The sequence below is a fragment of the Hemicordylus capensis genome, chromosome 10, assembly GCF_027244095.1.
Source record: "Hemicordylus capensis ecotype Gifberg chromosome 10, rHemCap1.1.pri, whole genome shotgun sequence".
NCBI classification, from domain to species: Eukaryota; Metazoa; Chordata; class Lepidosauria; order Squamata; family Cordylidae; genus Hemicordylus; species Hemicordylus capensis.
This window is the reverse complement of record NC_069666.1, coordinates 1,255,309-1,278,807: the sequence shown is the minus strand read 5'-3', so window position 1 is coordinate 1,278,807 and position 23,499 is coordinate 1,255,309. Positions and strand designations below refer to the sequence as shown.

The following is a 23,499-nucleotide window of genomic DNA, read 5'->3' as shown; positions in this document are numbered from 1 at the left end:
GGGGAAAGGGCCGCCTGGCCTCCGCATACAAAGCCCACAGTGGCTTTGCAGAAAGGCAGCCCTCCTGACCTCCAGCTGCCAGGCACACATCCCCGCAGGCAACTCTCTTGGCACCGGCTGGGGAAGGGGAGAGAGTGCCAGCCAGCCAGGCTCATCTCCACTGCAGCTCCCTGCAGTTTCAAAAGGGAAGGCCCCCGTCAGCGGCATTTATGCACAACAGCCCTGCCACACGGAAGCAGAGCAAGCTCCAGTTTCGATGGTCCAGCAGAGGTTCGCTCTTTATTTCCAACAGCCCCCGGGGGGGTAGTTGCATCCCTGCGCAGAGGCTCCTGCTAAACCATGTTTCCCGGCAGGCCTCGGTGTCTGTTTTGTGATGGTCCTGAAGCTGGCAAGAGAGAGGCAACCCATGCGGAGGGAGGGAGGAGACCCGAGTGGCTTTGGCTTCGGCCGGACGGCCCCTCCCCGCTGTCCCTCCCCGCCAGGCTCCAAGCCCTCTTCCGTGGCAGCCCCCCGGAGAGACAGCGCCCGCAGGAGTTCCGCATGGAGCCACCCGTCGGGTCCGGACACGCTCTGTGATGGCTGCTGGGCGGACAAGCGGCCTCCAAGGGCCCAGCGCTCCTGCCCTTCTCGTGGGCCTCCTCTGGGGGCTGCGTGGGTGGACAGAGAGGCCTGGAAGGAGCTGCCCTTTGGAAAGGCTCCCCACGTCCACCTGCCCCGATGACGGCGCGTCCGTCTCCGCTCAGCTGCTTCCCACTCTGGCTCACCGGGGAGGTCGGCTCGGCTCCTGGGAATGCGATTGGCAAAGCAAAAGGCAGCGGATTCCTACCCGTGGAACTGCGCCCCTTTCCCTTCCCCAAGAACGGGGGATACCTGCCGCTGGCTGGCGCGAGAAAGACCCGGGTTCGAATCCCGCCTTGACCATGAGGTGTTCCAGTGGACCACCTCGGACCTGACCCCTCTCACATCCTGACCCCTCTCAAATGCTGGTTGTGAGGATAACATGACGGGAAGGGGAGGAGGAGAGACCCTGTTCACCACCCGGAGTCCCTTAGAGTGTGGATTCCCAGCCTTGGCCCCATCCCATAACTAAATCTTGTGGCTGGGATTGCCTGGAGAGTGGGAAGGCCAGCCCACCCTCAAGGCTCCCTCGCCCCCTGCTCCCCATCACTGCAAAAACACCCTTCCGAGGAACTCTGCAAGCTCATAAGTGCTGCTGCTGCTGCTGCTCCACAGGACATCCTCCTCGTCTTCTCCTGGCTGCCGTCCGGTTCTGCTTCCCTGCATGGGCCGCCCTGTTTCCTTCCGCAGGGCCCTTTGCTTCTGTTTCCCTTTCTGTGATGGGTTTTCTTTTGTTTGTAGTGTTGTGAGCTGCCTGGAGCGCAGCAAAGGCAGTTGAGATGTGCTTTTAATAAATAACCACGCTAAATAATAAATAGCCCATTTCACTATTGATGCACCCCATTTGCAGCAGGAAGCCAAGCAAAGAAGGCAGGAGAGCTGTGTGTCCTGCTTCCAGTTCTCAGCCTGCAGGATGGAGCGGGCTGGGGGGGGCACGGGGGGGGGGGGGGCGAACCTGCCCTTCCTCAGCCTGCTGGAGCCTCCCGGGCAGCGGAGGGCCCCCTCCTCCTCCTCCTCCTGGACAGGCTGTGGCAGGGAAGTGGCGTCCTTGTTGTGCCACAGACTCAGCTGGGGGCAGCTGCAGGCACTGAGCTAAGTGGCGATGCATAATGGATGATAATTGATCCGGGGGCAGCCCAAGCAGGACATGGAGATCATGTGCAGTCGCCAGCAGGCTGTGCAGCGCCATGGCAGGGACTGGTCTGTGGCCGCCTTCACCGCCTCTCCTCCTTGCATTCTGAGCCCGCTCAGGGAGGTTCGCTTCTGAATGTCCACCAGAACCGAGGAGATCCCCCCTGGCTTCCCCGGGATGTCTATCACCCAGGAGAAAGGGCAGCCTGCCTCCCCAGGGCTTGGGGAAGAAAGGGAGGGTTCGCCTGCTTAACGAAGCTTGCTTGGCATTTTCAAGCCCGCTCCATTGTTCGGGAAATGAGCCCGATTCTCTTCGAAAATGCCAGCTTTCCAGGCTAGTTTTCTCCCCCACATCATTTCCACACCTTGAATTCCTCCCTGGAACTTGCTATTAGCCACAGAGAGGGAAATGTATGGGCACACCGTGTGTCTGTGTGGTCGCTGCTTACTGAGGGTGTGTTCTCATCCCATCTTTGCCTTGGACTAAACAGGGTCAGCAGGTTTTTGTGACCTGTCAAAGCCTGCAAGCCTGTGGTGTGTCCACCACAACCCGGAAGCCCAGCAGAGGGCAAATGTTGCTTCTGGAAAGCATCGCACAGGAAAGGGATCGTGCAAGAGAGCCCTAGTGTTGTATCTCCCCAGTCCCACACCCCATGCCCTATAACACTTCCTCTTGGGAAAGCTGCGGGCAGGGCAGATCAAAGGGTTGTGCACTTATGCCCTAGCCGGCTGCAGTATTGCTCTCCTTCTCCTTTGGGCCTGGCGTCCTGGTCTGGGGCAGAGCAAACGGGTTAGGATAGTGGATCTTCTGTCCTAACCGAAACGGAGATGGGCCGAGGGACTTCTCCAACCATCGTAGGCCTTCAGGGCTACCAGCGCAGTGACCCAAAAGACCCATGAAGCAGCAGGGAATGCATCAGGCTCCCTCTTCTGCATCATTACGGTGCACTGTGCACCCACACGACTGGCACATGAGTAGCTGCAGTTATCTGGGCCGCCACACGATAGCCCCAGAAGTAATGCATGTGGTAGATGGCAGTGCTTCATTCTGCAGCCCCAGCACCCCTCTCCGTGCCACCTTTTATTGCTAGCCCCAAACACTTCGGCTAAGAATAGCCAGTCTGGAAGATGGCCACGTCCTGGGTAGCCAAATCCCTCTCCGAGAACCAGGCGGGAGCCTCACTGACGGGTGACGGGCCTCCTCGGAGCTGAGCATTTGCATGAGCCACCCCATTCATCGTGCTTCTGTCAACACAGTATTGGTTGTCGGCCTCCCTTTCCTCCCCGGATCCTGGGCGGCTGGCCCCAGCCCTAAACAAAACGCGTCACCTGAATGACAGGTGGGTGGCCCAGTCTGGACCGTGTCTCGAAAGGTCGGTGAGGAAGGAAGGGACCCGGAGGGCTCGACTGCGCGCTGTGGAGAGCTGGGTGGCCACTCCGGCCTGATGACGATTTCCCTTTCCCTTTGGCTCATGGACGTTCCGTGCCCACTCCATTAACTGGAAGATAGAAACATAATACAGGCAATTTAATTGAGCCTGTCAGAAAACATTGACTCTGTCAGGTAATTCCATCTTTCTCTGCTTTTCACCACATTCCTGGGAACAGACTCATTGAACTGGACATACGCAGCTCTGCCTGATAGCAAGAAGGCAGGCTTGTGTGGTCAATTTGGCCCTGTGCTGGCTGATAAGAACTGGACGAGGTTTCAGGCAGAGGTCTGTGGTGTCACCTGTCCCGCAAGACCGCTTTTTGACTGGGTTTGCCCAGGATCGAACCTGGGACCTTCCACGGGCCAAATTTGTGCTCTTTCGCTGAGGCATGGGCCCTTTTCCTTTGAAGCTGCTTTAACTAGAGTCAGGCCCTTGGTCCATCTAGCTCAGCATTGTCTTCACTGACTGGCAGCATCTCTCCCAGGCTTCAGGCAGGAGTCTTTCCCATTCCTACTTGGAGATGCTGCCAGGGATGGAACTTGTCCTGGGACCTTCTCAATGCGAGGTAGGGGCTCTGCTACTCCGCTATGCCCCCTCCCCTAGCCGTGATTTAGGAATTTATAGGCTGCCCTTCAGTAGAAAATATTTCAAGGACACTTTGCAAGTTAAATCAGTAAAATCCAATACAACAGTAAGCAGACAGAGCTGCAGGGCTGGTTGGTTGGTTTTAAAACAACCCAGCAAGATTAAAAAATCAGAAGGCCCAGGGGAAACAAGGGGGAGGCCTTCTCCTAACCCCGAAAAGCCACTCGAGCAGCTGCCAGGTGGACATATTGACAGGGAGGGGCTGCCGTAGCTCAGTGGCAAAGCTTCTGCTTTGCATGCAGACGGGCCCAGCCTCCCTCCCTGCCTCCCTCCCTGGCAGCATCTCCAGGGTGCTGTCCAGATGACATGCTACGACCAGAGTAAAATGCTTCGGCTTGGCAGGATCGGATTGGGAACGGCCCCCAGAATCTCAAATCTCTACCAAAGACAACCAGAGGGCTCTGTGGATGCCAGGAGTCAACACCGACTCGACAGCACACTTTACCTTTAGATTAGGCAGCAGCGATATAGGAAGGTGCTGGAGACCAGATGCTCACTTCCGTAACAACAGCAAAGGCATCCTCTCATACTGCGCGGGAAGAAGGCAACGGTCAACCACTCCGGTCTTCTGTTTATTTATTTGTTTGTTTATTCGATTTCTATACCGCCCTTCCAAAAATGGCTCAGGGTGGTTTACCCAGAGAAATAACAAATAAATACGATGGCGCCCTGTCCCCGATGGGCTCACAAACTAAAGAGGAACGTAAGATAGATGCCAGCCACAGCCCCAGGAGGGATGCTGTGCTGGGGGTGGAGAGGGCCAGTTACTCTCCCCCTGCTCAGTCAAGAGAATCAGCACATTAAAAGGTGCCTCTTTGCCCAGTGAGCAGGGCTTTCCACCAAGAAAACCTCATGGCTCTGTAGTCTCCAGGAGTCGTGGCCGCCAGGAGTGGTGTCGACAGCACAATCTTTCCTTTCCCCCCTACCACCAGACCAGCTCTCCTCCCATGACTCAGTATAAGGCGGCTCCATCTGTTAATATATTTGCCGTGTACAGTACTTCAGCCCTTACAAAGTTGCAGCCATAAAGCAGATAAAATTCTAGACAAAGGTCTGTTTAAAACAAAAGATCCCTCCTGCAATGAACTGCTGCCTCGGCCAGATTCTTGACACCCCTTTTGTGCAGCTATTGGCAAGTAATACCACCGTTTGTGTGGTGAAAGTATTATGGTCAGCTTGCAGGCCGCAGGCCATTTCTTCTTTCAGCTTGGGAATGAAATGAACACCCCACCCCCTGCAAACAGCAACACCCACCAACCTCTGCCTGGGATATATCCTGCAGCAGAAGCACTGCAAAGTGTAATGTGCAACATCTCCACCTCGCCCTCCCCGGCATGTGCACCATGCATACCAGACTGATAGGTCCCTGCCCCAAGAAGCTTACTCTTTCAGTTTTGACAACAAAGGCAGAGTGACTAAAGGGTGAATGTCAACCAATGCAGCGGAGTGTGCTGAAGTTCCATAGGAACATAGGAAGCTGCCATATACTGAGTCAGACCCTTGGTCGGTCTAGCTCAGTATTGTCTTCACAGACTGGCAGCAGCTTCTCCAAAGTTGCAGGCAGGAATCTCTCTCAGTCCCATCTTGGAGATGCTGCCAGGGAGGGAACTTGGAACCTGAGATGCTCTTCCCAGAATGGCTCCATCCCCTGCTGAGGGGAATCTCTTCCAGTGCTCACACTGCTAGTCTTCCTTTTGTATGCAACCAGGGCGGACCCTGCTTAGCTGAGGGGACAAGTCGTATTTGCTACCCCAAGACCAGCTCTCCTCTCGTTCCGGTGTGGGGCACACATTCAAGAAGCCACAGGCCTGCTGGGAAAGGAGCTTTGGCTGCCGGGAGAGCTCTGGCCACGGCTGGCGGCTCCGGTGCCTTCCCGAGGCCTGGCCCTCTTCTTGCCTCTTTGCTCCGACACAACCCACAGGTGAGCCGAGCTGCCCGTCAGTCACCAGCAAACCAACACGAAGCAGATGGTAGTCAAGAGCTCTCCGAGGGGAAGAGGAAGCTGCCTCAAGGTCAGCGCTGACATGACGAACGCCAAGTGCCTCCCTGCGAGGCTGGGCCATGAAAAATTAATGCGTTTCCTTCTCCCTGTCTACAGATGCTCAGCCGGCTACCGATTCCCCACCTCCCTGGCTCTTCAGATGTTGCTTTTGGAGCTGGCAACAGGGACAGAAAGCCGTTGGAAATGCGGGCCTTCCAGATCTGCCTGGGAGCCAGTGTGGCGCCATGGAGGGAACCCGGAATGAACAGAGGATTACGCTGCCTGGGGTGGAGTCAGACGCTTGGTCCATCTAGCTCAGTATTGTCTGCACGGACTGGCAGCATCTTGCTGGGGCCTCACTGTCATCTGAGGGGGCTCTGCTCCGGATGCCGACGACGAAGGAGGCTCGGCTGTCGTGCACGCAGGACCGGGTCTTCTCGGTGGTGGCCCCCAGACTCTGGAATGCTCTGCTGGTGGCCATCTGCTCCTCAGTCTCCATCACAGTTTTCAGAAAGTGTGTGAAATCTTGACTTTTTACCCAGGCTTTTAAATGATTGTTCCTTTTGCTGCTGCTTTCTATCTTATATGGTTATATTGTGCTTGTTTTTAAATATTTTAATCAGATATGTATTTTTATATTCTAGCTAATATTTTAAATGTGTGGTTTTTGTGTTAACCTTTGTGTGAACCATCTTGAGATTGTTTTAATGAACGGCGGTATAGAAATTTAACTAACTAAATAAAATCAGTCGCTGTGGTGGCAGCGAATGATTGTAGTCCAGCAACATCTGGGGACCCAAGTTTGAGAACCTCTGAGGCAGGGCCTTCGTTAGGGCCACCCTAGTAATCATCAGGTGAGCGAGCCAAGAGTGTTGGGCTTGGACTGGAGAGACCTGAGTTCAGATCCTCAGTAGCCTTGGGCAAGTCACTCTACCTGACAAGGCTGTTGTGAGCATGAAAGAGGGCGAATGGCATGTCTGCTGCCATGGAGGACGGGTGGGAGACAGACGTGTCGCCTGCATGGTTTTCTGAAGCATGACCCGTAGCTCACCGGCACAGCAGAGAATCTGCTTTGCATGCAGAAGGTTCCAAGTTCAACCCTCAGCAAGGGGCCTCCTCCTGAGACTTTGGAGAATCAATGTGGCTGGGAGGCCCAATGGGTCTCACGCCATATAAAGCAGCTGCATCTATGCCTTTGCTTCATTATTGCTGATTGCAGCCTGCTGGTAACATAGCAACAGGGACTTGTGGGTTGGGAGCCGATTGCTGCATGAAGGCTTGTATTGCACTCAAACTGGATGTTGTCCCTTTGCCAGCTCGTTCCTGGAGACACAGCTAGTGGCATCTTTTCTCTGTCCTCATTCGCATGTGACGCAGAACCGCAGTTCAATGGGCCAGCGGTTCCATGGGCGTTACATCCGAATGTGGGCAAATGCAGTTTGGCACGGCGACAAAAACGAGGGTTCAGATTTGCAACTCCAGTCTGAACCTCTGGGTTGTAATGAGTTTTGGTGCCGCAACTCAAGGTTGGACTCAGTGTGCAGTTGGAGGGAGGAAGCTCCTCCCTCAATTCTGGCATGATTGGCTGTGCAGGCTGTCCTTCAGTCAAGAAGGAAGCCCACACAGCCAGATCCCCCTCCTCTCTGCAGTCTCTCTGACTGCAGAGAGGATGCTCTCCATTACGTCTTAATTTGGACGGGAGAGCAGGGGGAGGGGGTGCAGAACCGTGGGCCCATTAGACCCACGGTTCTGCGTTGCATGAGAATGCAGCCACTTTCTCAGCCAGCATCTCCAAAAAAGGCTGCAGGGTGGTCTCTGGCTTGCCATGTCAACAAAACATGCATGCCAGGAAAAGCTTCACATGTTAAACTTCTGTGCTCTGCTGCAATTCTGCAAAGGTGGCAACCCTGCATTCTCTGCCAATATTCTGCTCCTGACAACTTCCCCATGAGCAGCTATAATGTTCATGAATATTCCGTGTAGTCACGGCAGCTTAGCAAGTGGTGGATGGAGCTCCAAGACAATAGGCAGATGACAGATGGTTTCTAGCCTATTATGTGTATAAGATATATCAATGAACTAGCTTCTGCACCTGATACAATTATAGAGAGAGATAATCCAGGTCAAAGCAACGATTCTAATTCTGCTGTAGCCGAAACCCTCCTTTCTTCCTCCCTCGTCTCTGGCACAGTCGAACCCATTTCATTGCTCCTTTGCAATCCAAATACATAATGACTTTCTCAATAAACTGTATTCATTACCAGTGTGATCGCACATGACATCTTCTATTACTAAGTGGTCCTGCTACATAGATACTATTCACCCAAATGATCAATCACTGTCGCCAAATTACAGGATGCAGAGAATGAAATTAGCAGAATGTTATGGACGTAAAATTCATTTGAAATTCAATTTAGAAGCAACATTAGCTTTCAATTAGTCTGCCCAACAATTTGAACTGGGTCTATTTTTTTCCCCTTTTAAAAAAAAGGATGCCGTTAATGTTCGTTCCAAAATTTGTTATTGATTCTGTTGGTATATATGTTTATGCTTATCTCTGTCTTTTTCCTTAGGAGACACTGAATTTGTTGGCAAGTTTAGGGGAAACAAAAATGAATGCCTGTTCCGCTGCTTTGGAAATGGAAGGAAAGCTGGTGGGATTTGTGTGTAGCCCTAACAGAAGACAGTTCTGAGTGAGGGGTCTTCAGCTCTGAGTGAGGTTTTTCCTCCCAGCAAATGACCTTGCTCTTCCCACTCAGAAACTGCAGTGTTGCTCAACATTCTGTGGACGGATTCTCGGGCCACCACCCAGAGGTAAAGGTGTACTGTCTTCAAACATGGAGGCTCCACAAAGCCACCCGGGCTAATAGCCCTGAGTGTTGGGGGCAGCTTTGCATTGCAAACCAGAACCAGCTTTGAGGAGAGGCATGTTGAGGGGAGCCCGGAAGTTCTTGGCAGCCGTCAGGGTGGGAGCCCAGCGTCGGCATCCTGCCCATTCGACTTTAGGTTGTCAGTTCTCCAGGGAGCTGGCCAGCCCCCTTCTCTCTTCAGCCCCCGGTGAAGTTGCACACAGCACATGCATGCCACTGGCCTGGGGCCTGGCTGTGGAAATGCCATTGTACTTCCGCCGCGGCTGCTGCTGGCACATTTCTTCACAGGGATTACCGGGGAAGGAGTGGCTCAGAGTTGCCCGCTCCAAAGCGTCTGGCACAGCTGTCTGGAAAGACCTTCAGGATGAACCACGGAGTTGCTCAGGTGCTCTTCGGTCCGCTGTGCTGTCACTGCAAACGGGTTCTGGTGTCTTTTTGAAGTTGTCGGCATTCCCTGAAACTTCCCGGGCACTTTGGGAATGTGTCTCTGAGACCAATTATCTTCCGTGATGCATTCGGGGGTTCTCCTCACACAGAGTTTCCTAAGGAGGCTGTCGCTATATATATATTTTTGCAGATTTCAGCATGGCAGTTCCATCCTCACTCGGCCTTCCACGTTGCGTGGCCTGCCAACATGTGGCAGGCCGGCTCTCGCTTCCTGGAACGTCAAGAATTGATTAGCTGTCTTCTCGGCTTACGTTTGCTTTCTTGCCAAAGATCTCTGTCAAATTGTGACAGGCAGACGGTGTCGAATAAAGGCAAGGCACTTAAAAGCTCGGAGGAAGCCCGTCTGCTGCTGGCGAGCTGGGACCTTCCATTGTCTCCTGTTATTACATGATTAGGGATGCCGTTTGAAGTGAACATCATCATATTTCGCTGAAGATCAGCCTGGCCCTTTATCAAGGAGCTGACGTGAACCAGGCTGTGGCATCTCCACACTGCACCGTTACTGAGGGAGGAGGGACCAGACCAGATACCTTTTTGACAATAGGGAGATGGAAATGCAAGGTTCAGACCTAATGGTTTGATACGTGAGGGGTGTGCGTGGGTGAGGTTATCAATATTTTATTGGCTATGTACATCTGTTTTGCTCAACAATATTCAGGAATACTTCGGTGTTCAGTCACTGCACTCTGGGTCTGTGGAACCTTCTGCTACAGGATATTGCTATGGCAAACAGTGTGGCATTTTAAAAGATTAATGGAAGACAAATATTACCAAATGCTGCTTTTACACTCTGGGCAGGTTCTCACGATCCCCTGACATTTGATAGAGATCGACAACCATAGATCAATCCTAGATTAACAATCTCCATGAAGCGTTGGGTTCCCTTTCCCCAAAGGATTCACAATCTGAAAAGGAAAACAAGGTAGAAACCAGCAACAGCCACAGCTCTCCCCCTGCTAAACATCAGAGAATCACCACTTTTAAAAGGTGCTTCTTTGCCCAGTTAGCCCAGTTCATATCTGGATGTGCTTCTTTTCCTCTTCCCTTCCCCTTTTGTGTGGTGTCTCGGAACTTTAAAGTAAGCCTTTGCTTTGAACCTTTGGCTGCAAAGCGGGACAGCCAGGGGCGGATTAAGCTTTTTGCCGCCTGTAGGCAACCCAAGATTGGGGTCAATGGCTATACTTGTAAAAGGGAATCTGGCAAGGATTCCCCTTTACAGGTAAAGGGCTTGGCGGGGGGAGTTAAATCTTGTTCCCATGTGCAGAGAGCCCTGAAAAGGGCTGAAAAAGGCCTGACCTGTCATTTGGGAGGCAGGTGGGCCCATGGGAGGAGCTCTTGCTGCCCTCCCCACCACGCCGCCACCATCTTCTGCCACCCCGATACAACCCAAGCCCTTTACTTGCACACCACTTCCAAACTTTGCCACCCTTCAAAATTTGCCGCCCTAGGCAAGCGCCTATATTGCCCATGTGTTAATCTGCCCCTGGGAACAGCTTCAGGCATGCAGTCAATGAAGGAGATGCAAGGGGATCTGGACCTCTCCATTCTGCCCATCTTGTGGACTTCCCCGCGGCCACTAAGACAGGAGGAGACTGGGCCAGGTGGCCTTCCAGCCTGTGCTTCTGTCAGGTCAACCAACCCCTGCTGCCATGCCAATGGCATGTCCCGGGGAGGAGAGCTGGCCATGTGGTGGCAAGCATGGATTGTCCCCTTTCCTAAGCAAGATCCGCCTTGGTTAGCTTTTGGATGGGAGACTACCTGTGTGAGAACTGTCTCCTGTCAGATATCCCTCTTAGGGGATGGGGACGCAGCTCAGTGTCTGACTCCGTATAAAGCACCTTCCTCTGTTCCTATCTTTCCCCACGCAGCAGTCAGTGCAGTCCAGCCGGGGAGGGCAAGTGGGGGTGGTGGATTGGAATGCCACCCCATGTTTCCGAGTTTATTGCAGGGATAAAATATTAACTACTCTATTATTCCTTTATTGCCTGGTACTGAAAGTTGGAGCTCTTTGCCGAGCCGATCAATGGAGAGGCAGAGACTCTTTCTGTCAACTAAATCAATTAGCAAGTTCTAAGCGAGGGCGGCCAGCGGAATCCACAGGGATGTGGTGGGCTTTGCTGCTCCTGCTGGGCCTCTGCTCCGGAGCTGACCAGAAGGAGGCGAGTTCGAGGAGTCCTCCTTGCACAACACCGCGCAGCCCGCAGGAGCTCTGGAGCCGCAGGAAACAGGCTTCTGCTTGCACAGAATCTCTCTCCCTCTCTCTCTCGTTTCCCCTCCCAGGAGGAGTCGTCCTTCGCTCGGCCTTGTGCTGGCAGAGCAGACACAGTCCCAGCTGCTCACGGCGAGGCCTGACAGAAGAAGAGGACAAGTCTCTAGGTGGCTCTTCAGGGATTCCAAGGGCACTTGCCATCCCTCAGGCAGCAGCTGTTGGGGCTCTGCCTGACCTCTGGCTAGTGCCCCCAGGAGCCGGCTCCCTCGGAAACCCGACACAGAGCGGCCTCTTCGTGGGTTAGTCGCCTGGGAGCAAAGCATGCGGCCTGGAGAATGGAAGCTGGCTGCTGCTGCTGCTGCTGCTGTCCCATTGCCCAGGAAGCCCATCCTGCCTCTGACCTTGGCCCGGTTGGCAGCCTCTCTTGGCAGCCTCTCGCTCTGCATGCTTGACTTCCATCCAGCTCGCCACGGCTGCTTATTGGTTTCGCTCGCTCTTTTGTGGAGGTTTCCATTTGTTTCACCCTCAGTGATGTTTTGTCTAGAGAATATGCGGCCAAAAATCAAGCATGACTGGACTTAAGACAGAAACAAAATAGTGCCAGGGCTTGGCTTATTTACCATCTGAGAAAACACTCAACTGGTAAATAAGCCTTCAACACTCTTTTAATTGTTAAGAGTCCTGACGGATGCATGCACCAGGGCTTCATTTCATGTTTTCCTAGATCTGAATTGTATATGTGAATCTATACAGTGAAGCCACACTGTCCATGTAAAGCATGCAGCTCACTACTTCACAGAAGTAACAGAAGCAAAAAACAAAGTGGGTCTCTGCTGCAAGGCACTCACAATTTAACAGTTGACAGTGTAAGAAGAAAATACGTGGAAAGAAGGGAGAGGAGAGTCACCAAACAAGAGAGAGTGAGGGCGAATGGGAGAGGCCAAGAGATCAGTCTTCGCCGCTAGACTGGCACACAGGGCCCACCTCTGGTTAATTTGGACTTCTTTCCTCCCCTCCAGGACAGAAGTGAGAGTTGCCCATAGAAATCAATAAAGGAAATTAGCATGTTGGCACATTTTGACTGGTGTGTGCTAAAGGGAGCCCAGTTATGCTGGGAAGTCACAGCGAGTGAGCGACCAAAGCTGGCTGGCTGGCATCCTTATGATCCTTTGTGTGTTTCTGTAGTGGGGATCATTGTCTGATGCCCCAGCTGGGCGTAATCCATGGCCATCCATTGAGAGGAGTCTGTCACAGTTTTATCAGTCTTCGGCGGCCGGTTGTCCAACAAACCTGGGCATGCTTTTAGGTTTTTTAGCTACAGGCTTTTGGGGCCAGGAAGCAGCTGATGCTCTCCACCCTCTTTTGCCTTGCCAAGGGAAGGGCTGGAAGGACAGATGGCAACGGAGTCTGGGTTGCAGAGGAGGCTTGCTCTAGCATGGCGCGGGAGGTGCAGGAACGGTCTCTGTGCCCAGCGCTGCCTACGGTCCCTCCCCCTGGCAATGGGGACATCTTTAAATGAGATCCTGCTGTACATCTATGCCTCACTGAGCTACGGTTTTTGGCCACCTAAGCTCCATCTAGCAGCCCATTCAAAAACCATTGCAGCAGAGCCAGAGAAGTCAGGGGACAAAATAGAAGCTAGGCTTCAGTCCACTACCACATCCCCTAAACTATTCCTTCCTCACAGAAACAAACAATTTGGTTGCTGGCACAGATGTAAGAACCATTCTACACATTCTGCAGAATGAGGCGACAGAATTCTGGACAGTCTCACTTCTGATTTGCAGGTGGAAGAGGATGGAGGTGGTCATTAGAACATAAGAACAGCCCTGCTGGATCAGGCCCAAGGCCTATCTAGTCCAGCATCCTGTTTCCCACAGTGACCCACCAGATACTCAGAGGCATAAGATGAAGGCATGTCCTCTCTCCTGCTGTTGCTCCCCTGCAACTGGTATTTGGAGGCATCCTACCTGAGCCTGAAGGTGGCCTATAGCCATCAGGACCAGTAGCCATTGACAGACTTGTCCTCCATTAATTTGTCTAAGCCCCTTGTCAAGCCATCCAAGCTTCCACATCCTGTGGCAGAGAATTCCATAGATTAATTATGCACTCTGTGGAAAAAGTTCTTCCTTTTGATGGTCCTCAATCTCCTGGCAATCAGTTTCATGGGATGACCCCTGGTTCTAGTGTTGTGTCACATTTCTGAGTGCACTTTCCCTGCATAACAGCCTCCCTGGATACAGAAAACTAGCACACCAGGAAAAGGTTTCTGGCTATTTGCAGGATGATGTTTTTGTTTTAAGATGAGGAAGGCTTGGGCAGGTCTGGGAAGGCTCTTCATAGGTTGAGAAGAAACCTCTCCATGTCGTAGTCATTTTCACCAGCAGCAGAAGACCCTGCTGCTTAAGTGATGCCTTGGAGGAAGGGTGATCAGTGCCCTTTCTGCAATTCGTGTGGGGGACAGGTTGGTGGGTACTCAGCTCCCCACCCTGTCGTGAGTGGCTGAGAGTGCAAGATGGGAAACAAACCCCCAATTCAGATCTCAGTCCCAACTTACCAGGTGGCCTTGGACCTCCCTCCCCATCTGCAATACGATCATCATCATCATTGTTTCTTTACTCTTATCCTGTTTTGGTGTAAAAACAGCCCTAGCAGCTTACAAAAGAACAAATACACTCAAACTCTAAATAAATATTAGAAGCACAAAAACGCAACCCTGAAACATCCACTTCAAATCTCAGTTTAAGAACAGCAGGTCGAGGTTTCCCATCTTGGTTCCCTAGATGTTGGACAACAACTCCCATCATCCACAGCCACAATGGAAGGCCATTGTGTCTGGGGATGTTGGGAGCTGTAGGAGCCAGGGGTTCCCAAAAGCCATTGTGTCTGGGGATGCTGGGAATTGTAGTCCAACATCATCTGGGGACCTGAGCTTGAGGAGAACCCCTGCAGTGGATCATACAATTTTTGAAAACAGCAGAACAAACATTTGTTTGTTGAAATTATAATTCAGAACAGCTGCTGAAAAAGAGAAAGAGAGAGGGAGCCCCATGTGCCTCTTTGGGGAGTCCATCCTGCTTTGGTGTTAAGCTAACAGGAGAAAGGCCCCATCTCTCGGACCTTGTCTCATCTTGTGCAGCAGTGGGGCAGAGAGCAGGTCCCTGATGCTGACTGTAGGGTCTGGGCAGGGGCAGGTTCATGGGGAAGCAGGTAATATGGAGACAAGTGTACTGGCCTACATTACAAGGGCTGTCAGAAAGGTGATTGAGATAATGCACGCAAACTGCTTCAGGCACGCAAAATGCCTGGACCGTTTTGTGCCTTAATTAGTAATAGCTACAGGCACAATAAAGTTAGTGTTTTATTTTTAATATTTCTTTTCAGTGCTTTTATTTTTGCTTTTCAGTGCTTTTTATTTTTGCCTCAATCTGCCCTGAGCCCTTCAGATAAGAATGTTAAGAAATAATGAGCAAATGCTGTTAGCATAACAACTGCTCTTTCCTTTCTTTCTCAGCATTTCAGCTAAAAAAAACAGCAGAATCCAGAGCCTTGAAACACCAGGCGGCTGTAACACATCACAAACCGACAATTATAAACTCTTGCAGAATACCACCAGCAGGCTGGACGGCCGTGACTCCTACGGAAAAGCAGTCGTGTTCACATAAGCTCCATCCTTCATTCATCAGTTATGTGACGAGGGCTTGTAAAGCGCAGAAGTGTCTCTCCCTCTTTTACCACCAGAATAATCTACAAGGAGAACGGGGCGGGGTGTGTGTGTGATGATGATGCTCTCCTTCAGTGTGCTTGGTTTATCCACTCAGAAAAAGGGAGCTTGTTTGGTGGTGAGGTATCCTTTTCGGAGAGCAATACCACTTCCCCCAAATGATACGGTGCATTTACATTTGATTTGAACAGCCTTTCTTGAAACAAAGACCGGAAAGGGGACAGTGGAAGTCAATGCCACATGATCCTTTTTTTGGCCAGGGTTTGCAAAGCTTCATGGAAATCCAAGAGTGACCTGCCAATAACCTTGGAAGCAGATTTCTTGCGCCGGGGTCTTTCACTTGGCTTTCCAACCCTTCTGCATATTTAAAAATGGACTGATAATCCATACAAGCAGAGACAGATTTCATGCAGATGCATTCAGCTCCTGAGCCGCTCTGCTGACAAGTTCTAAAGAGGCAAAACAGCATCACCCAATGGCCTGTTGTTGCTTTTGGGGTAGCCGCATTAATTGCTCATGGATGTGCTGTGATGTGGGTCGCTTGTGCATTTCCGCCAATCCTGAGCAGAGCAGTGTGTATATGGTGGGGTCAAAAGTGCAGAAGCACGGATGCTGTGCGGGTGACCTTCTGCTTCCAGGTTTCCAGCAAACCAGGGGGATATATTGTTGCTGCCGCCGCTGCTGCTGCTGCTGCTTCTTAGCCATGATCCACATGCAAGGGAACAAACACACCTCTGTGGATCTGGCAGTCTGTCTCCTACAATAAATTAGTTCAGCTTTGGTTGGTGGCAGGGTTAAGTTGGAAGCCTATACTCCAGGCATTCCCAAACCTGGATGTTGTTGGACTAGTACAACTCCCGTTGGCCACTGGAGCGGGGGGATGATGAGAGTTGTAGTCCAACCACGTCTGCAGGACCCAAGTTTGAGAAGCCCTGGCTATACCCCATGAGGGAGGAACGAGAGGACGAGCTGCTCAGCGGTCCTGTGCTCTCTTGATTTCAATGGATGCTTCTTTGACGGGCCACCTTGGGAGCTCTTGCAATGCTATTGCATTAGGTTGTGGTTAGGATTGTGTGTCCAGAGTTTCCAGGGATGTAAAATCTGTCTTAAGTAGCCCACCTAGTACATCTGAAGCTGCCTTATACTGAGTGAGGCCCTTGGTCCACTCAGCCTGGTACTTGACTGGCAGTGGCTCTCCAGGGTTTCAAAAAGGTATTCCCCAGTCCTACCTGGAGATGCTGCCAAGGACCTCCTGCATGCATATTAGTGCTCTAACACCGTAGTCTCTCCTGCTCCTTAATACTACACTTCTGGAAGGTGATCATAACATATGCAGCTGCCATATGCTGAGTCCAGCCCTTCCTCAGTCAAGTGTAGTATTGCCTAGACTGGCAGCAGCACACCCAGGTTTCAGGCAGGAGACTCTCCCAGGCCCAGCTCTACCCGGAGATGCTGCCAGGCCGTGAACCTGGGACCTTCCGCAGGCAAGCACCACTGTGCTATGGCTTTTGCTCAAGGGATGCATGGGCGAAAGGGCACAGTCACACATTTTAATTGAGGGTCTTAATCGGTTTTGAATGGTTTTAAAACGGTTTTCATATTGCTTTAAGCAGTGTGTTTTAGATGGTGTTTGTTTCATGTCTTTTAAAACTTGTTGTGCAACGCCCTGAACCTTTGGATGGGGCAGTCTAGAACTGTAATAAATAAATAAGTCGATAGATAAATAAATAAATATTTTTGCGTCCTACACAGATGCGCTGGCCCCGTCTTCAGTTCCAACAGCCTCCGTGCAGCAGAGCAAAATGATTGGGTGGGTTGTTGTTTTTTGTTTGTTTGTTTGGCGGGTGTGTGTGTGCGTGCAATAATTTGCATATGCAAATCAGCGCTGGGTGGTTTCAAAATGGGTGGGGGAAAATGCTGCCCCGCCCCCGACCGCTTTCCCCGCCCCGCAACTTGGCCTCAATGAATTCCCCCTCCGAGCGCAATTAAACAATGTAGAGCACCTCCCCCGCCCCCGCCGCGCTGCTAGGAAAAGCGAAGAGCCCTTCGAGCCATCTGATTGGTCAGCGTGCCTCCTCGTGCTCCCGCGATTGGCCACTTCCTCCCTCCTCCGCCTGCCCTCCCCCTCTTCTCTAACCTGCCCAGAGGAGGGACAAGATGGTGATTGGCCGAGACGGAAGGCCATTGCTGCGCCGCGATTGGGCGCGCTCGGCTAGCGGCGGGGAGGTGGGCGGGGAAGAGGCCCTGGCGCGGCTGCGATTGGGCGGAGCCGCGGGGCTTGATGGACGCGGCGAAAGCTCTCGCCTGCTTGGCTCTCGCGGGAAGCGGGCCGGGAGGAGGAGGGGGCGGGGTCTCCGCGCTGAGGCTGCTGCTGCTGCGCCGCCTGCCCCTCTCCGCGCGCGCTCATTGACTCGCTCGCTCTGCCCTGCTGCTGGGGAATCGGCTGGGCCGGGCGCGTCCGCAGGGCAGGGGAAAATTCTGTGTTTCAAGGACCCGCCCGCGCAGGTAAGAGGGTGAGGCGGGAGCGGAGAGTGCAGGCGTGTGTGTGTGTATGAATGAATGGGGGGGGTCCTTCATTTTGGGTGGGGCGCCTCCCAAAGCGGGGGAGGAGGAGGGGAGGGCGCGAGGGGGTGGGACTCCTCGGGGAGGGGGGGCACGGGCCCCAACATGGAGGCTGGGTGTGAGGCTGTGAGCAGGGTCAGCAAGGCGGGGGCTCTGAGGGGCTCCTGTGGGGGGGGCATTTGCAGGGGGGGAGTTTGCTCTTCCCCTCTTGGGAGGGGGCCCTTTGCTCCCTCCCCCCAGGGATGCCGCCTCCTCCTCCTCCTCCTGGGGAAAAGGGGGCTTCTTTGGGGGTGGGTCTGCCCCCCACATGCGGGGCGGCTAGGATTTCTTTGCTCTCTGTTCCTTTGCAAGGGTTATCGCCCCCTCCCCAGAAGGCAACCTTTGGGGCCGGGTGGGGGGCACAGCTGGTCGGAGACGTTACCTGAAGATCTCTCCTCAGGAGGAGCCCTGAGAGTCTCTTTCCTTTCCAGTCTCGTCTTTGCGTCTCTGAAGAGAAATGTTGGTTCCTTCGGCCCACACGGTACCCTCTTCTCCCGCCTCTTGCTCCGGGAACCCTTTTGGGGTTGAGAAGCGGCCTGTAGATATTTTTAATTATCCAGGCATACCTTGCACCGCATGGGGGGGGGGAGCAGGGGATTAGAGGGGTGCCCCAGCCCCTCCTTCCTCCACAGGGTCCGCACGTGGAGCCTGGAGGATGCCCCCCTCAGAAACCAGCCTCCTGGTCTGGTGGTGGTGGTGGTGGTGGTTGGGCAGCAACCGGACGAGCTCGTCATGACCGGCATAAGTGCCATGATTCTTCACGGGACTTGGTCGCCACAGAGTTAGTCAGGATGTTGCCCCTTATTATCTGGGTCCTGCTTTGCAGAAACAACAAAAAGGTGCTTAAATAGCTCAAGAAATGGACAAAGATGTTCTGAAGGGTCCTGTGATCTAAAAAGAAACACAAGCCAGGTGCAGCCCTGGGAGAAATGGGGACTGTTGCCAGAATTCCCCTGCTAAATTTTAAAAAAAGTGGGACAGCTGCCACTTGAAAACTGGTGCCCCTTTGCCCAGTTAGCAGAAATGTGTGCGTTTCTGGATCAACTCTTTCTCCTCCTCCTTCTCCAAAACGGCAAAGAGTCGTCTTTGGCCCCCTTAAAGACAAACATTTATCTTGGCATAGGCTTTTGTGGACAAACGATTGCACTTTGTCAGATACAGGCAGTGTTTCTCTTAGTTTGCAAATGTGTCTATTTACATGGTGTGGAGAAAGAGAAGGAAAAGGGAGTTGAGGTTTGAGACCATTATGGTGTTATGCTTAAAATTAAGGGCGGAGGACACTGCCAGCCTGCAAAAGGAGGGCTAGCAGGTCTTGCTGGCTATGCAAATAAATTAGCTCTAGTAGTGAGATGGAAACCATGTTTCCCCTGGAATGATGGGCCCAGAAGGCTACGGAACGCAAGAGGTACAGTAGGTGGCTAACTGAATGGGATAGAAGCGTAGAATTTCAGAGTTGGGAGGTACTTTGGAGGTCCTAATCCAACCCTTTGAGGGAATTGCTTAGGGTTGCAGCAGCCTTAGCTTGGCCGTTAACACTCTAATTACCTATTAATGCTTGATGTGAGTGACCTTGTGCTATCCTATATAGTGCCACCTACGTATACTGTTTGCAAAGTATGAGAGGGCAAGTCCTTGCCTCGAGGGGCTTGCAATCTAGAAATCTTACGCAAGGGAGATGACAGAAAAGGGAGCAGGAGCCAGAACAAGAGGAGGAAAAGATCCGTTTATTGCAGGAGCATGTCTCTGGGCTTAGTTACAGTTGAGCCTGGGGACTGGGAGTTGTGTCAAAGGCTTCTTGGGAAAGGTGGGTTGAAGGAAGTGAGGAAGCAGCCATTCAGGGGGGCTGAGTAGGGTCAGCAAAACCAGGCCGGCCCTTGTCCCAAGGAGCTTAACATCTAATTGAAAAGCCTGGCTGACTCCGTCATTGGCAGCTTCTGGCACACCCAGAGGAAGGGCGATTATGGACTGGTTTCAGAGGCGGTTTCTGTGTCTATTTCTGACCTCTCTCTAAGCCCTGGAGGAGGCTGTGATCTAAGGGGTCCCCCAGCCTGTATGAGGAGACCTCAGAGGCTACCCCTGTTGTTTCTGACAGCTTTCGGGTAGGAAGGGAAACTCGGGTACTGGGTGACTTCTGAGAGTCCCAGTATCTGCACAGGGCAGGATGGCCAGTGAGCCACTAGGATGCTTTGGAAACCTAGTGAAAGGAGCACGGAGTTGGTTTAGTGCTGGGGAGGCTGAGCACCTCTCTGGGTATTCACCTCCCAGCTAGACCCACCCTGAGCCCTTTAAATGAGCCCTTTGGGGCCTCTCTTTCACAAGCCCCTCTCCAGGCTGTAGGTCTGGCTGCTGTCTAGAGTGCTGAGGGAGAGGTGGATTATTTGTCAGACGTATTTCTATACCCCCCAGTGCCTATGTCTCAGGTTGGTTTGGATGCAGCTGAAATTCTGCAGGGCCCTTCTGTGGCATGTAGGAGCGATGGGGGAGAAGTCCTCCAAGCCCCTGACATCTGAGTGGGAGAATCTCCACACTGCCAGGGTTCTCCTCTGCACCCCCCGGCCTCTTTTGGGATTTCGGTTGGCTCTCCAAGCTGTTGCACCCAGGTTTGGAAAAATGTTTAAGACATCTAGCTTGCCTGGGGCCTGTCGCTTTGCCTCTGCTGTGTTAACACTCTAGTCTTCTTGGCACTGTCTTGAAGCGTGTGTGCGTTTTGTCCATGGTGTGGTCCCACTGTCAAGATTCATTATGGGATGGTGGGGCTGCTCTGTGGGGCTTGGTGAAGTAAGAGTAGGAGGCTGTACACGTGGACACTGAGGCTTGCTTTCGGGGCTGAAGAGCCCAAAGAGAGCCCAGTGGGCATAAAGGGCTGGCATTGATCATCCCTCCCTGGGATGGAGGAGTAGAATAGCGTGGAACATGAGCCAGGCCATTGGTCTTTCTAGCTTGGTATTACACACAGACTGGCAGTGGCTTCTCCAAAGTTGCAGGCAGGAGTCTCTCTCAGCCCTATCTTGGGGATGCTGCCAGGGAGGGAACCTGGACCCTTCTGCTCTTCCCAGAGTGGCTCCATCCCTTGAGGGGAATATCTTCCAGTGCTCACACTTGAAAGGGAAAGGGGAATATCTTCCAGTGCTCACACTTCTAGCTTCCCTTTCATACGCAACCAGGGTGGACCTTGCTTAGCTAAGGAGATAAGTCATACTTGCTACCACAAGACCATGTAGGAGAAGGAACCCGTGGAGCTGCCTTGTGCAGATACTGTCAGGTCTGGCTGCAGCAGGTAGGAAATGGCGGGCACTGGGGGAGCTTCCGTGTGCTGCCTCTGCTCCGTGGGCTCGCCCCAAAGTGACCTTGCCTTGGTGGGTGTTGCTGGTGTGCAGGTGCCGTCTGGGCCGGGAGCAAGCTGGTGAATAGCTCTTGGTGTGGTTCCAGCACCTGTTCTCCCAGCATGGAGGCAGCAAAGCCAGCCTCTTTTCATGGTGTTGCAGGAGCTCTTTGCTGAGCAGCGGCTGCCTCCCTGGCCTTAATTTAGCTCCTCTTACCAGGATAGTGCCAGGTGTGCTTCGGGGAGCCAGGGATGGCTTTGTAAAGAGGCGGCACTCCCATGCGCTCCCAGCCCTGGCACTGGAAATGCCCCGCAGGCTCTGTGCTGTGGATGGCGGGGTTTGTCTGGGCCTCCCTGTCCTGGTCTCCAGTTCATTTGTTCAAAGGTTGCAAGCCAAAATCTGCTCTGTATGTCCGAGGCCGTTTTAGACCCGGCTTATGTGGTTCCAGATTCCTACACGGAGGGTCCTTTTTTGTGTGTAGGTTTAGGATCTCTTGGAGCTGCTGTGGCATAGTGGGGAAGAGGCAGAACTGGGAAGTCTTGGGTTCAGATCTTGCCTTCTGCATGAATGCACTAGGAGTTCGGGGTTTCCCAGCCTGCGGTACTCCAGCTTGCATGCAGAGGGACCCAGGTTCACTCCCTGGCAGCAGCATCTCCAAGATAGGGCTAAGAGAGATTCCTGTCTGCAACCTTGGAGAGCTGCTGCCAGTCAGTGTAGACATTACTGAGCTAGATGGACCAAGGGTCTGACTCGGTACAAGGCAGCTTCCTAGGTTCCTATGTCCTGTAACATCTTGCCCCTCCAGGAGTCTTTGCTTGCTTCTCTTGCCACCATGTTCCTCGGTCCCTCTGCTCTACCCAGGCTCAGCCTTTGACTTCCTTGTGTCTCCTCTTCCTGTGCTGGTGCTTGTACCTGGAACAGGCCTCCATATTCCCCAGTCCTCTTCCTCACTACTTAAGCCCTATTGTGAACCAAACCAGCCTCGCTGTATTGGTTGCTCCATCAACAACTGACCTCCTGCTACCCACGCTCTTTTCGGACCGCTCTCTGCATCCAGCTCTGTCTGCTTATGGATTGGATGGGCAGGGCTGTGCTGTGTGCACACGGACACTGCATACATGTTAGACAGACAGAACAAGCATCGTGTTAGCAGTCGGGCTCCTTCAGAGTCTTTTCCTCGGATTCTCTTTCTTGCCTTGAGCCTGAGCTGCAAATTAAAATCAATGCTCCGGCCTCCGTTTTCAGGAGGAAAATCCACACAGGTGGCGGTCTAGGTGTCTCGGGCCAAGTGCCGCTAGCTCCTCGATGTTTGCAATAATTCTGCAGCCTCCCTGGGCAGTGAAAGGGTAGCCAGAGCACACGGCAGCGTCCAGTAAGAAGCTGTAGGAGAGAACTTTGTGCAGGCTGCCTCTCCTGTATGTTGCGCAGTTTATTTGCGGAGCCCAGAATTAGCAGAGGCCTATAATGATTAGCAGCTGGCCAATAGCCCAGAAAGACGCAATGCTGGGTCTGGCAGCCCTTGGCAGTGATTTTCTGGAAGACCATCGTCCCTTCGCTCGGCTTATTATCAAATCGATTCTTTGACAATGGCACTTCTGTTTACAATGCTGATTCTGTCGGGGCACGTGGACAGGAAAAGTGCCACGGCTGGATGGGACCCGGGGAGGCTCTCCATTGAACAGCTTCAACTCGCACTCCCATGTACGCACTTGGCTGCACGCACTTTAAGCAAAGTTTTTTTGGTTATGGCTAGTCTCCTAGCCTGACCCCTCCTCTCTGCTGAAACGGAAGGGGCTTGTGTCAAGCTGGCAGCTTGAGATCGGCTTGAGCCAACTGGTATATGATGATGCCCTCTTCTAATTTGGCAGACAGCATGGGTGAGTTGGTTCATGATTGCCCACATCCTCTGCATGCAAGGATGGCACAAACAATGGCTTGTTCCCTCCGGTTGGCAGAGAGCTCAGTCTGGCGTCCTCTAAGGTGGGGTGTAAGCAAACGCTCTCTTCTGGCAGACTTCTGTGTGATTCCCTGGCCTTTTCATTTTAAACTGTAAGCCCCTCCGAGAGCCGATTTTGGCTGAAAAGCAAAACAAATTACTGCACTGGATTAGATTAAAGGTCCATTGAGCCCAGTGCTCTGCCTCCGAGCGGGGCTGGCCAGATGCCCCTGGGAATCTTAGGAGACCATGATGGAGCCTGCTGTTAGTCCTTGGCATCTGTTGTCCAAAGGTATACTGTCTCTGTACATGGGAGTTCTGTTTAGCAATCGTGGCTACTTGTTAGGCCTCCCTTCTAAGCTTGTCAGAGCCCTGTTTAAAAGCCATCTTTGCTAGTGGCTACTGCAACATCCTTTGGCAGTGAAGCCCATAATTATGTGTGTTGCAAAAGCCACCATTTTTTGAGAACCCAATGTGCAGCGTCGGCCCTCCTGCAGATGTTGGCCTACAATTCCCATAATCCCTGGCTGTTGGGCCACTGTGCCTGGGGATTACGGGGGTTGTCGCTCAAAAGCAGCTGG

The 23,499-nt window shown here is 52.7% G+C and overlaps 2 protein-coding genes across 11 annotated transcripts in view; both read left to right on the top strand.

The window, feature by feature from the left end:
• NOX5 (NADPH oxidase 5) overlaps positions 1-16,811 on the top strand; it is a 54,127-nt gene extending 37,316 nt beyond the window's left edge. For 4 of the 8 annotated variants that reach the window (XR_008311468.1, XR_008311469.1, XR_008311465.1 and 1 more), the window contains 3 exons: positions 5,926-6,322; positions 8,382-8,622; positions 14,849-16,811. Coding sequence is in view for 2 of the 8 variants with exons in the window: in XM_053272619.1 (XP_053128594.1) it covers positions 5,926-6,330 (405 nt within the window). In the remaining 6 variants the exon portion in view is untranslated. Of the gene's footprint in view, positions 1-5,925; positions 6,590-8,381; positions 8,623-11,405; positions 11,654-14,848 lie in introns of those variants that run through there. The other 4 variants (XR_008311467.1, XR_008311470.1, XM_053272629.1 and 1 more) reach the window with 4 other exon arrangements.
• A 518-nt stretch (positions 16,812-17,329) lies between these two features.
• GLCE (glucuronic acid epimerase) overlaps positions 17,330-23,499 on the top strand; it is a 55,637-nt gene continuing 49,467 nt past the window's right edge. For 2 of the 3 annotated variants that reach the window (XM_053272630.1, XM_053272631.1), the window contains exon 1: positions 17,330-17,563. The gene's annotated coding sequence lies outside the window, so the exon portion shown is untranslated. Of the gene's footprint in view, positions 17,564-18,387; positions 18,499-23,499 lie in introns of those variants that run through there. The other variant, XM_053272634.1, reaches the window with a different exon arrangement.